At 42.0% G+C, this 14698-nt stretch overlaps 1 protein-coding gene across 1 annotated transcript in view; it reads left to right on the top strand.

The window, feature by feature from the left end:
- Positions 1-14698, top strand: part of LOC136885333 (pyrethroid hydrolase Ces2a) — a 349005-nt gene that overhangs the window by 61928 nt on the left and 272379 nt on the right. Inside the window, exons 6-7 of the mRNA XM_067157845.2 lie at positions 3646-3937; positions 14256-14365. Coding sequence (XP_067013946.2) covers positions 3646-3937; positions 14256-14365 — 402 coding nt within the window. The remainder of the gene's footprint in view (positions 1-3645; positions 3938-14255; positions 14366-14698) is intronic.

The raw sequence follows: 14698 nt of genomic DNA, 5'->3' as shown, positions 1-14698 counted from the left end.
AGTTTACCTTCCATTGTTGGTTATTCTGCTGGCCTCAGTAGGGCATCCCACCTCTACTGCCTCAAGGGCAGTGTCCTGGAGTATGAGACATTTGGTTGAGGATGTACACCTGGGGAGGTGGCCCAAGCGGCTCACGTGCTATGCTGAACAGAGACCTTATGGGGGGATGGCAGGATTGGAAGGGATAGAGAAGGAAGAGTGAAGGAAGCGGACGTAACCCTAAGTTAGGTATCATCCTAGCATTTGCCTGTAGGAGAAGTAGAAAACCACTTCAAGGATGACTGAGGTGGGAATCGAACCCACCTCTACTCAGTTGACCTCATCAGGCTGAGTGGACCCCGTTCCAGTCATTGTACCACTTTTCAAATTTCGTGGTAGAGCGGGATATCGAACCTGGGCCTCCGGGGGTGGAAGTTAATCACACTAATCATTGCACCACAGAGGTGGACATTTATCCCAGATGATGACAATATATTCAAATCAACGCTCATTTTGATACATTAACAAGAAAATTCTTTTTATATTTTTTATCTTCATTTTTGTGTATAATACCTTACATTTCACAGGAAAGATGAATCAATACAAAGGATTTTTTTGCTTGTACAAATCTCTACCAGATGTATGCATAATTTTTTGCCGGTTTTTGTGGTAAAGAAAACATGTCATTTTCAAGGGAAATTAATTGTTTGTTTATTCAAAATATTGGCCATTGGCTTCTACACACTTCACCCATCTTTGAGGAAAGTTATGAATACCATACCAGAAAAGTTGCCTGTCTTTTACAGCAAGCCATTCATTGAGCCGTGTTCCAACTTCCTTGAAATTGCTGAAGTGCTGCTCTGCGAGCTCAAGCCCCATTGATATGAAGGGGTGATAGTCAGATGGCGCAAGGTCAGGGCAGTACGGCGGGTGAGGAAGCATGTCCCATCCAAGCGATTTCAAAGTGTCTTTCACTGGTTTTGCTGTGTGAGACGGCGCATTGTCGTGTAACAAAACCACTTTGCCATGTCTTTTGGTCCATTCCGGTCGTTTTTCAATCAATGTGTGATTTAAATTAATTATTTGTTGGTGATAGCGTTGTGCGTTAACAGTTTTGCCAGGCTTCGAGAGTTCATAATACACAATACTGCTTTTGTGGTCTACCAAAATGCGCAATGCCTTTCACATTGAAATCACCATGTTTAAACCATGTCTCACTGTTCTAATTGATGGAGCATGTTCACCATACCTTTCTACCAGCAAATGATGACTTTCCACAGCCTTTTTCTTCTAATTAAATAAGAAAAGCGATGTGTGCCGCAACTGTTCTTTTTCAGGCACAAACGTCAACATAATCACTGAACAATACAACACAGACGCTAGTCTTTGGCGGACTCAACTTGTGTGTGTTGGTGGGTTAATGTCAGGCGAACAAACTGATGTATGCTTCAAATTCATGCGCTGCATACTTATGCATACACTTGGTAAATCTACTTTTGACTTGGTCAAGTGATACATAACACCATCCAGTTCTTCTTTTTGCATGTCATCTTCTACCATAAGTCTACCCTTCCATACCATACAACAGTGTGGGAAACACATATTTTCTGAACATTCGTATCCTCAGTAGTGGGATTGGGGAATTAGGAGGGGGGGCACAAAAATGTATAGACAACGAAAGGTACCTGGGTTTGACAGATATAATGGGCCGGGAAGGGAGCACATCAGGATTGAAAATTTAGAATGCTACAAAATGGTAAATGCTTTATGCTCTCTTAGCGAATTTCAACAGAGTGATAAGATTTCGATTCAATACTACCTATAGAATAAAAGTTTTGCCAAAAGAACAATATTTACACAAGTATTAGAATTAAATAGAAGTATGGCATGATTCTTCTTCTTCTTCTTTTCTAGCCTATTTCAATCCACTGCTGGATATAGGCCTCTTCCATATGTTTCCATCGTCTTCGGTCTTGAGCCACTTGGAACCAGCGTGTTCCAGCCAACAGCTTTACGTCATCGAGCCATCTCTTCTGGGGTCTTCCAATGCCTCTCTTGTGTCCCCATGGTCTCCAGTGAACAATCCTAGAGGTCCACCTGTTGTAGTCTTGTCGAGCTACGTGTCCTACCCATTGCCATTTTAGTCTTGCTACTCTCTCTAGGATGTCTGTTACATTAGTTCTTCTCCTGATGTCCTCTGAACGGATCTTATCCCTAAGGCTGATCCCTAGCATCTGTCGCTCCATAGCTCGTTGTGTTCGCTGAAGCTTGCGAGCGCTTTCCTTCGTCAGAGTCATCGTTTCCAGACCGTAAGTTGTAACTGGCAGCACGCACGTATTATAACCTTGGTCTTCAGGTTAATTGGAACATCCTTGTTGGTGAGGATGAATCTTAGTTTTCGGAATGCAGTCCAACTCATACCTATTCTGCGAGGAATTTCTGCACGTTGGTTGTCTTTTCCAAGTTTTATCTTGTGTCCAAGATAGATGTACTCATCGACAGCTTCTATATATTGGTTTCCCATTTTAAGTGGTCGACTCTCTGGGCTTAGTACTTTTGTTTTATTAATGTTCATTTCCAAACCAATCTTAGCAGAAGCAGTTTTTAATTCTTGGATCATGCTTTCTAGCTCATCTATATTTTCACTTATGAGCACAATGTCATCGGCAAAACGCAGGTGGTTCAAATATACCCCATTGATTTTTATTCCTTTATTATCCCAATGAAGGGTTTTGAATACATCTTCCAAGGCAAGGGTAAACAGCTTTGGAGAAATTGTGTCACCTTGTCGAACTCCTTTGCCAACTGAGATTTTATTGGTGATGAGGTCTTCGTCCACTCTGACTACCATTGTTGCTTGATCATTGGCATGATTATACAGTTAAAAATAATTGAGTGTTTGGCTACACAGAAACTAAGTAACAGACACTTGATACAACTACACAGACACACTGAATCAGTGAGGCTACCAGACCGATGAATGTGCGCGGCAAGCAGGTAATTCATATACTCTGAGGACAAAACATGATGGCCTCAGTTCCCGGAAGAGAGCTGGAAGCCAACAGTGAATTGCACCCTGCACCTTACTGAGTTAACGACTTGTAAAAGATCCTTGTTTGCTGTGGAGAGGTTGCCAAACTACACTACTTTCTTCCAAACTCTCTTGAGTCTTTACCCTTTCTTCATGTTGAGTACAGTTGACAATTTAGCAACTCTGGCTACAGTAGACGTAGTAAATACTATAAGCCGCTAATAGACACCGGGAGTGTAGTGGTGTAGGGTGAGGTCGTCATGTTTTGTCCCCTAGTATAACCTCACTGGAAAAAAATATACCCTTGCTATCCTTCCGCACAGCACATGCTACACATCGGAAATCTCAATGATCTCCCAATTCCGTTTATAAAGAACATTCAGAAACCTTCATTCCATGATCAAAAGTTGGATTGGGGGGTAATCAGCGCATTCACCTGGGCTCCCCTTCTTTTTGTAGGTGGGTACGGTGATGCTTCATTACCAGCCTGTTGGTGTTCGACCTTCTCTAATTGTTTTTCTCCCAATCCTCAGGTGGCTGACTGCAGTGGGCGATGGGGTCGGAGGATGATAATAATAGACAGTTCTACTGTATATTTATATGTGCAGTCTGTGATAGTACTATTTCTGTTTCAGGCATTAAGACTGAAAGCTCAGGGTTTGGTTGCTGGACTCTCAGGACTACTGGGAGTAGCTCCGGTGGTAGAGGGACCAGACGATGATCGTGGACTACCCAACTTCCTCACTCAGTCACCAGTAGACATCCTAAAGCTGGGAGGTTTTCCACCAATACCTCTTCTCACCGGAATAACAAAAGACGAGACATCTACAGCAATCCGTGGCAGCTACAAGAAAGAAATTCTTAAAAACATTGCTCACATTCCAGGATATGTGGACAATGTACTTGGCGGACTCCTTAAAAATACAGGTCGGTACTTCAGCCTCCTCCTTCCTCCTTCTTCTATTTTTTTTTTCTTTCTGGTTGGGCCGATGACCTTAGAAGTTAGGCCCCTTTAAACAACAAGCATCATTATCATCATCATCAACCTTTTCCTGGTGCTGTTTCCTTGCTGAAGGCTGTCAACCATCCTCAAGTAAATGTTCCCACATTGTGTTTCCTGTACAGCATTGTCAACCGTACATTTACGGTTTTCAGTCCTCTATGTATGGTGTACATTTTGAATGTCAAACCATACGTGTTATACACGGTTCTGCGAAATATTTAAATGAACATTTTTTATTATTGGGAATGTCCGGCTCCATGGCTAAATGGTTAGTGTGTTGGCCTTTGGCCACAGGAGTCTTGGGTTCAATTCCTGGCAGGGTCGGGAGATTTAACCATAATTGGTTAATACCCCTGGCACGGGGATTGGGTGTATATGCCGTCTTCATCATCATTTCATCCTCATCACCATGCGCAGGTCGCCTACGAGAGTCAAATAAAAAGACCTGCACCAGGCCTCTCTGGAGGCCACACATTGTTTCATTTCATTATCGGAAATGTTCAGATTTTGTATGGAATTTTTTTTTTTTTTTTTTTTTTTTTTTTTTTTTTTTTTTTTCCTGTTTGACCACACCTCATTTCCTGGACATGTATGCCATGGCCTCCATTTCTCCAGGGGACTCCTAAGCTTTGAATGTTGTGGTTCACCTTTGAGCTGGTTTCATATCAATCAACAAAGTGCCTGAATAGTCTAACACGTGGGATTTTTCTGTCTCGCTCTGCAGCTGGGATTACCCTACTTCAAACTTTATCAACTGTGAATCTTGTAGTTGTACAGTTTATTTATTCACAGTCACTCTCTTGTATCAATCATTTCTTAACCAGTGTGAAATGTGGTGTAACATCAAACATGTAACAGTGCAGCGTTTAGTTGTAAATCTTGTGGATAATGTGATATCGTCAAACTTATGAATAGTAGTGTGATGTACTTTCAGATTCTTTTGCGTAACAGTGCAGTGCTTTAATTTCTTGTTGGTTAGCTTACTATATATTAATTAAGTATACACTGCTGGCCAAAAATTTCTGGACCAGCATTGAACTGTTAGAGAATGGACTGAGATTAAAAGAAAACAACATACCTATGCAAGGAATTGACAAATATACATTCTAAAACTAATATTTCACAATAAAACTATGTTTCTACATTACAATGGAGCAAGAAATAGACAATATGTACACATTTACTCCCACAGGTCACCAGAACACATCACCCTCTCTTCTCATCAAAGAAACCCCGCTTTACTACAAGTACACTTTTAACTATTCTCGGCATTCTCAGAACAAATTTTTCTAACACTGATGCAGGTATACTTTGCCAGGCATTCTGCAAGATGTCCCGAGCTTTTCCAATGAAGGAGGACCCTCTTTTCGAACTTGCCGATCCAACTCCTTCCACAGGAGCTCAATTGGATTTAAGTCCAGGGATTGGTGGGGGGAATTCCCCTAAAAACAATTCTCCAGAGTTTTGTTTGTTTAGCAGATAATTCTTGCAGTAGCGAGATGTGTGTTTGCAGTCATTGTCTTGTTGGAGGACAAACAAACGTCCAAGAAGATACTGTCCAGACGGTAAAAGTGTAACGAGATAGGATGGAATGGTAGCCGGTTTTACCCAGTGTTCCTTGAAGTTGGTGCAGCATACCAACTCCACTGAATTGAAACAACCCCAAATCATCACAAAGCCCCCTTCAGTGAGGATACTTTTATTTTTTCCGATGCTGAACATCAAACATAACCTCATCGCCGTTTCCCAAAAACCTTCGAAACTTGGTTACAGTAATATAATCTGTCATTAAAGATATTCGTGCGGGTACATATGTTTTGTCTGGAAACTTTGGGCTGGCAGTGTGTATTATTTTCTTTTGCATTTATTTCAAATATTAAATAAGTAAAGATGCGGTTAACTTGTGATTCCAAAAATAAAGTAGGTCCTTCTACAACTTTCGTTTAAAACACCCAGAAGGAAACAAAAGTACAGGCTGCCATGGGAGAGTAGAGACAGTATAGAAAGTGGCTGCGCCCTGATCCAACATGCAAAGAAAGGGCAAAGTGTATATTTTGCATTTTCTTACTTTTTGTAATATATTTAAGTTAAGTATTCCTATCTGCTATTGTTGCTACTTGCTATTATTGTATGCATTCTATTGAATTTTAGTGTATTTGGGCAAATATCAGTATTGTACATGTAGTAATTGAGGCTTTCACGGCCGGCGTTACAAATCATGTCAGCATTTTCCGGGCTTGTAGGCCGTGGCCCAGGAGCGAGTGAATGTCCCGACGTTTCACCGAAGACTGCGTTCGGCATTGTCAAGGGTTCCGACTGACTTTGATAGCAGCAGAGGGGGCTCTGTGATGATTTGGAGTTGTTTCAATTCAGTGGAGTTGGTATGCTGCACCGACTTCAAGGAACACTGAGTAAAAACGGCTACCATAACATCCTATCTGCTATCGAAGTCAGTCGAAACCCTTGACAATAGGCATAGATATCAAGGATAATTTAATAAAAACCCACCTATTCAATACTTTCCACGTTTAATGTGGTTATTATCTACATGATTTTATGTAGACTTATTTGGTCAGGTACATGTTTCACCCATTATTTTGGGCATCTTCAGCCTGTAAACAACCTTTAGGTCAAGGTTTGGGACCTTTTTAACCAACATAAACATACCTATATATACACTATATACAATATATACAAACAGAAGTTAATATAGTTAAGTTTTTTGGTCCTAATCTATCTAATATGGAAAATGTCCAAAACTAAAATGGATCTTCTTTTCGGTGAAGAGGATTGCATATCGGGGTTTATGTGACCCCTGTAACATATTAAGTTCTTGACGTATCGTGTCTGGTGACAGGATGTGTCGTCAACAATAAGTGGAGATTTGAACTGATTGTAGGTTGGTCAAGATTGAAAATATAAATTTAAATGTGTTTTAACTTGGCAGTTCTATTCTGGTTAACTTAAAATGTTCAAAACTAAAAATAAAATGAAACGGATCTTCTTTTTTGAGAAGGGGTTGTATTAAAACTGGAGCTTGTTTGACCCACGATTTTCATTTTCATGTTCTTGACGTAACTAATATTTAAATGTGTTGTCATGCACAAGTGGAGATTTAAAAGCCGATTGTTGTAGGTAGACTGGTCAAAAACGTTGTGAATGAAACTTGTAACCCTTGACAATGTCGAACGCAGCCTTCGGTGAAACGTCGGAACATTCACTCGCTCCTGGACCACGGCCTACAAACCCGGAAAACGCTGACATGATCACTATTGTACAGTTTTATGATAAAGAACACAGTTTATTTTAAACTTCTGTACATTTTTTTTTTCAATTTTTGAAGATTGGCAACACTGTTCCTGTATTAGAGTTGCCATGTAGTAGACAATGAACCACTGTTCAAGGTTGCATACCCTGGATAATCTTCTCCATCAATGTTTCCCATTTATGAACATGTTTGATGATTTGACTGTGACAGCTAGTATGAGGAAAAATGATATAATGGTTTTTAAAGTTAATGACAAGAAAGGCTTCATTATTGATCCAACCATCCAATTTTAAGTTGTTGTGGAGATATTTAAAGCCATTTCTTCTCAATTTTGACTCAGTTAATTGTGAAGTGGAACTGGGAAACAATATAAGTGCCACAAAATTTGTTTTCATCATTGAAAGTGAGCTATGGTACCAATAATATGGAAAAGGATATAAGTCGAACGAACCTCTCTTTGTAGTTCAAACCCTCTTCTTTCTTTGCAAGTTTTCATTCCCCACCCTGATGGGGTGGGGCGGGCCACCTAGAGGGTGTCGCCCTCTCTCTGGCCAGGAGAGATGACGGGGTTGAGAAGGAGTGAAAAAAGAGGGAGATGGGGAAAAGGTGGGTTGAATAAGTAAAGGAGATGGGATAAAGGAAGAGTAGGTTCTCTAGCGCTTTATTGACAGATTTACATGGTCTGTGTTTATTGACAAAGTTGCATACATATATACAGAGCTTTATGGATGTTTATGAGAGTTACATGAGCGATTTTACAACCAGGTTGCGTATGGTGATGTGATGAAGTGACGGGTTTCGTGAGGTGGAGGGAGGATGTGAAGTGCTAGGATGTGATACAGGGATGAGAAGTTTACCAGGGAGGTGAGTAGGAGACTTAGGAGGTTAGATGGAGGAGGGGGTAGTGGGAAGATTGCAGATGGGAGTGGTGGATAGTTGCTGGGTGAAAATGGTGGAAAACGGAAGTGTGGACTGGGAGGTTGCTGAGGGGGTGCAGGCCGGGGGCGTGTGCGGTGGCGGGGTGATTTATGTTGGTTAGGAGTTGGGGGCGGAGAGCGGGACGGTTCTATCCTGAGATGTCGGCCATTGAGGTATATCCCTTGGGTGATGAGGCGCTGGACGTCTTCGGGCGTTGGTAGTTGCAGGCGTACTAAATATGTAGGGCCATCATCATTGTGGATCCTAATGGCTTTCTTCACCGGGATTCCTGCTTTTTGGAGTTCTTGGAGGATAGCTATTGGTGGTAGGTTAGGTTCCACGCCACAGGCAACACAGCTGTATAGGTTGTTCTGGCTGGGCGGTGAAGTTAGCGGTCGTACATTATCTGGTGTTGGCGGTTGTGTATTGTCTGCTTGAATTGCTATTGCTTCATTTGGCGGCATTGTTACTTCTTCCTGCGGGCCCTGAGCGTGGGAAGGTGGGGGGTGGTATGCCATTATGGGAGAGGGGTGGGTAGTAGTTGTGGTGGTGGTAGGGGTGTTGGAGGTAAAATGTGAGGAGGTGGAAGTAATGGTGGTGACGGTGGTGGTGGTGGTCTGGGAGGTGTAAGGAGAGAGCAACTGCTGTGGGTGTGATGTGCCAGTAGTGGGGGTGGCTGTGGCCTACTCCTTCATTAGCCGGTCGAGTAATTTCCCTGGGGTATCTTGCACTCGATGTAGTTGTCCTTGGATATATACCCCACTGTCTAGAGCGTTGTAGACGTCCTCTAGCACTAGATAATATAATAGTACTTCTCTTGTGGGTGTGTCGAGATGATAAAGTCGAGTGGCGGCGTAGACGCCTGTGGGGCGAAGTTCCGTAAGGATGTCATCTGCTGGAATTGCTGGGTCAATATCGTGGGCAATGCAAGTATAGTACATGATGGGGGGGGCCGACTTCCTCTTGGTGTCTGGCCAATTTTGCTTTTTTGGGTCGGCTGGGCGCGTAATTAGAGCTGTGGCGCCACCCGGCCGAAGAAAAATGTCAAACCCTTTCTGATAGATTGAGCCCAATACTAGTCCAACAGCTTTTCTGTAGGGAGTGATAAACATGCCAGCGCGCTCTGCGGAACTGTTTGTGCGCCAACAAGTTCTCTACAATCGACAAGGATGCGAAGGTCTACATATTCAATACTGTATATAATATATTAATTATATCGGGACTAGTTTTGACCCTTGTATTGGATCACCCATTGAATAATCTATTGATAAATCATCAATACAGACCAAAATGAAATTCATTTCACATAAGTTTTTTACTTGCAGAAAGGTTAGCAAAATGCAAGCTACAAATGGTGGAACAAGAGAAAAACCTTTTTACAAAATGTTATAATTAAACAGTGTTAGATTTATTTGGCAAATACATCTCATTTGTTTTCTGTCATCAGTTGCATAGCTTAGTATGTTGTCGTTCTTTTGTAAATGATTCTCAAACATAATAATATTGTTTATTGTTGATATCATGCTCCCTGTTCCTCACACTTGTATCACTTTCTAAAAACAATTCGCATGGCTCTTTTATCGTTCTCGAAAACTGTACATTTTTGCGCTTCTGTGTCTAAATGTATAAGACTGTACTACACTGTTCAATATCATTACCTTTCTTTTGAAGTAAATGACTGCTGGAAAGTGTCAAAATGTAATAAAAAATATTACTTTCAAAGTCATATTGTTTTCTTTACTTTCCCACGATTTTTGTTTTGGGCACTTACAGCATTTCCCAGTTCCACTTTGCTATGTATAACTGTTCCAAAGCGAGTATTATGGAGAAATTAATAGGAGGAAAACAAAGGGGGAAGGCACTGAAAGAGGAGAAGGGATATGGTGAAGGAGAGTATAGAAAAGAAAGGAATAAAAGTAGAAGAAATATTGGAGGAAGGAAGGGAATGAGTGGTGGAGAGATAGACAGCTGTGGAGGTCCTTGATTCATGACCCGACCCAGAAGACTGGAAACGGGAAATAAAGAAGAAGAAATTTCTTCAGTCTGTTCTGCCAGCCCTAAATACATTTATAAACTACCAGAAAAAGAAAACATATGGTAACAAAATTATATCTGAAAATGAAACAACTTAATTGAAAATAGAAGGACATGTTTTCGTCTATCAAATTATTATAATTAATGAACCAGCTTTCCAATACACAAAATCCTTATATTTAGGATGAAACTATTTAATCACAATCACAAATGAGATTTATAACTTGTAATGTTTTGGTCTTGAAAGAATAAATCACACTCAAAAATATTTAGAAATGTATCTTGTTCTTGTAGTGCCTTCTCCATTACTGAAGGTTGGCCACAACTGCAGCAAAGTCTGTCCTCATTAGTCTACTAGAATCTAGTCCAGTCTAGTCTTGTAAGTTCCTCATCCAAGAGTGTTTCCATTGACCATCAATTTTATCCTGCATGGTCAATTTAAGTGGGTTGTACTTTTCATTCCTCATACTATGCCCAAGGTAGGCTGACTTTCTTTCCTTGATTGTACACATCAACATAAACACGAGGGTTGGGACAACTACATTTTTCCTTGAAGATACCAGTTCGGTTGGAAAATGTGACATATACAGACGAAAGGACAAGGTGTTAACTACCTGTGTGGACAATGAATAGCACTGAAATATCGTAACACACTAATTTATTACGGTAGTATACAGGGCAATATGGCCTTCCCGGTGCAAAAGTACACATAAAGTTGACATGACAAACCTGGGCCTAAAGACCCTCAAAGTAGTCCCCTGCTACTGACACCACACACTGCCAACGATGTGGGAGACACTGAATACCATTTGCCTCAGCATTCGCCGCACCATGTGTGAATCGGGTCACCTGTTGGCGCACAGCATTAGCAATGTCCTCTCGTGTTGCAAACCGCCTACCACATAGTGGTTCCTTAATCTTTCGAATGAGATCAAAGTCACAGGGCAAAATGTCCCCAGCGTCACAGTAGCTGCCCTACACATTCTGCTTTATACGGTTTTGCATTGTCGTGCAGAATTATTGCACTGTCCACAAGATCCGAACGTTTCTCCCGAATGCCACATTGTACCTATCGCACCAGGAAGTCCCTGTAGTACTGTGCGGTCACTGTTCTGCCATGTGGAACAAAGTGGCAAACAGTGACACCCCTGATGTCATACGCAACGATCACCATCAATGTGACTGGAGAAGGATTCTGACGGACCTTCTGCTTCCTTGGTGATCCAGCATGTCGCCACTCCGCGGACTGACGTTTCAGTTCTGGTGCGTTTGCTCTGGCCCAAAATTCATCGATGGCAATTATTCGTGACAAGAATTGATCGCCGTCCTGTTGCCAGCATGCAAGGTGGTCAGAGTATACTGCATAGCGCACCCACCTTTGAACTTCCGTCAGTGCATGTGGTATCCACCGCGATGCAATTTTGCACAGTTGCAGCTCATTACACAATATCCTATGGACGGTGCGTTTCTCAATGCCACTTGCCCTCTTTAACTCCAGTAGAGTCCTTCATCTGTCTTCATCCATGAGCTGCTCGATGATGGCACGTGCCACGTCAGTCCGCACACTGATAGGTCGTCCCGAATGTTGCTCATCACTGGTTGAAACACGTCCTTGCTGAAACTTTCCTACCCACCATGCTACTGTACGGTATGGTAGGGCATTATTCCCAAGGGCTTCCACTAATTCACTGTGACATTCCATCGCATTTCTGCCTCGGAGAACGGCTGTTTTGATATAAGCGCGCTGCTCAACACGGGGTACTTCCATCTCACACGACACTCACCAACTGACTGATTTCACAGCCCTCGCTGCACTACTACCAGCTATCACAGAGCCATCTGTTGTTCTGCATACACACTATGCCTGCAGAACTTTCACATGGCACATATACGTTTGGGATCCGTTCACATATCTACAAGAAAAAAAAAAAATAGTTGACATGACTTTTGCCCCAATCCTCGTATATCTATATACACGGCTGTGCAAAACTTAAGGACGAAATAGGTAAAGCCACATAACATAACAACTACTCAGTGAAAATGAATGAAAGTATGGTAACATGTTACCAGAGGTCTCCAAGACATGCATAGAAACCCAGCATGATGTCAGTGCGACTATAGCGCCAAATGTGTCTGGCCCCACGGAACGAGGCAATTGAAGGAACGGGACAAGACAATGTGAGTCAATCAGCGACCTGTTATGGTGCACTGTGGTGGTGTTATTCATTACAACATAGCCCGAAGACAACATCTGGATGACTTCACATTGGGAAGAATCATAGGGAAACATGAAGTAAGGACGAAGTGTGACGAATGTAGCCCAGAAGTTTGGTATTGCTCACAGCATTGTCTCACATACATGGAGAGCTTTCTGAACCAAAGGTACTGCTGCCCGAAGAACAGGAGGGGGTCGACCATGGTCATCTACAGCAGCAGATGACCGCTACATTGTGCAACAGGCAAGAAGAAATTCACGTTTAACAGCGGATGCAATTGCTACCACATTTAACAGGACTGCAAGGTACTCGATCACACACTTCACAGTGGCACGGTGACTGCATGCGGGTGGTCTGTTTGCCTGATAACCATGAGATTATGTTCCATTGACACCTGCACATCGGTGGCACCGTTTGTGATGATGCCAAGAGCATCAGGTCTGGACCGAAGAGGAGTGGGGCCACGTGTTCTTCTCAGATGAGAGCAGATTCAGTCTGAGTAGTGATTCTAGATGTACCCTCATCTGATGAGAGATGGGAACATCTAATGCACCCAGGAACATTGTCGAACATGATTATTTTGGTGGTCCAAGTCGTATGGTATGGGGAGGCGTAATGTTGCATGGGCGTACCAACCTCCAAATTTTTGTACAGGGTACACTCACTAGTTAATGTTATTGTGACTGTGTACTCCTTCTCCATGTGCGCCTTTTCAGGGGTGCATTTGGCCCTGACTTCATTTTTAATGGATGACAGTGCACGATTGCATCGAACATTGCAGGTGGAAGAGCTCTTGGAACAAGAGGATATTCAGCGAATGGACTGGCCTGCCCGTTCCACCAACTTAAATCCCTTAATTGCTGTCTGTGGTGAGTGCACATCGCATACCGGTATTCTTGTGATGTAGATGTAGATTCCTATAGGGAACCTAAAATATTTGTCCTGAATGAGTAAATTTATAATACCAATATAATGGTCCGTTATTGGACATTATAAATTTTCCAGCCAACTCATTCTTGGTTGCCTGCGTTTCGCCCTCGTGTGCTAAGTTAGGCTCGTCAGTTGGGACTTATCACACCACCCAAGACGCAAGGCTAGTGCATACCGTGGAGGCCACTGCATAGGCTATTTGAAGCCACCAGCAGTGCCAATGCACTATGAGAGCTATGTCTCATTTTCAAAAATAGATGCCTACCTGGCATTTACTCATTCAGGACAAATATTTTAGGTTCCCTACGGGAATCAACATCTACATCATTTGATGGCCAGGCAGGCATCTATTTTTGAAAATGAGACATAGCTCTCATAGTGCATTGGCACTGCTGGTGGCTTTAAATAGCCTATGCAGTGGCCTCCACGGTATGCACTAGCCTTGCGTCTTGGGTGGTGTGCTAAGTCCCAACTGACGAGCCTAACTTAGCACACGAGGGCGAAACGCAGGCAACCAAGAATGAGTTGGCTGGAAAATTTATAATGTCCAATAACGGACCATTATATTGGTATTATACCGGTATTCTTTTCAGTTGCCTACCGTATCATAGTGTAGCAGTATGGTATTATACCTTTCTACCTCCAATATTCCGTGAGGTTTTTTTTTTTTTTGCTAGTTGCTTTACGTCGCACCGACATAGATAGGTCTTATGGCGACGATCCGTGAGGTATTGCTGTGTCAAATGTTAACAGACTTTTCGGTCTCTATCTCTCTCAAGTGTATGTCTCTCTTCCTTTCAGGTTGATGATTCATAGTAACTTCTTTAATTCTTTTTGTCAAAGACTATATTCTACTTCTACTACCTCTTGTTCCAGCATTTTTGATAGGGAACGTCACTGACACATTTCTTCAGATGCTGGCCACAAACTACTTCAGCCTCCTCACCGTGAAAGATACTGAAGCTGCATTTGATAGACTTGTGGAGGTAAGTGTCCTTTTGTAAGAAAATAGAGTAATCTTGAAATCAAATGTGAATTAATTTGGTGACTGTGAATAAGAACAAAAGTAAATGGTATAATGTATGACTGTAAGCATTGGTTGCCAAACTGTTCAGTTCACAGCACCCCAGATCTAAACGTGCCAAATAATATCACCTTGAGAGTGCAATTAGGTAAGTTAGATAAAATATGAAAAACATATTTAACACACTGGAGACAGCCATATTTGAATATAATACCCTCCAGAAATCAGCAGGAATTTTAATGGCTTTTGAAATTTTTTCAATGCTAGGAAGAAGCAATGATTGTAATAACTTTTG

This window comes from Anabrus simplex, chromosome 14, assembly GCF_040414725.1.
Source record: "Anabrus simplex isolate iqAnaSimp1 chromosome 14, ASM4041472v1, whole genome shotgun sequence".
NCBI classification, from domain to species: Eukaryota; Metazoa; Arthropoda; class Insecta; order Orthoptera; family Tettigoniidae; genus Anabrus; species Anabrus simplex.
The sequence above is the reverse complement of the archived record's forward strand: the minus strand, read 5'-3'. Positions and strand labels throughout refer to the sequence as shown.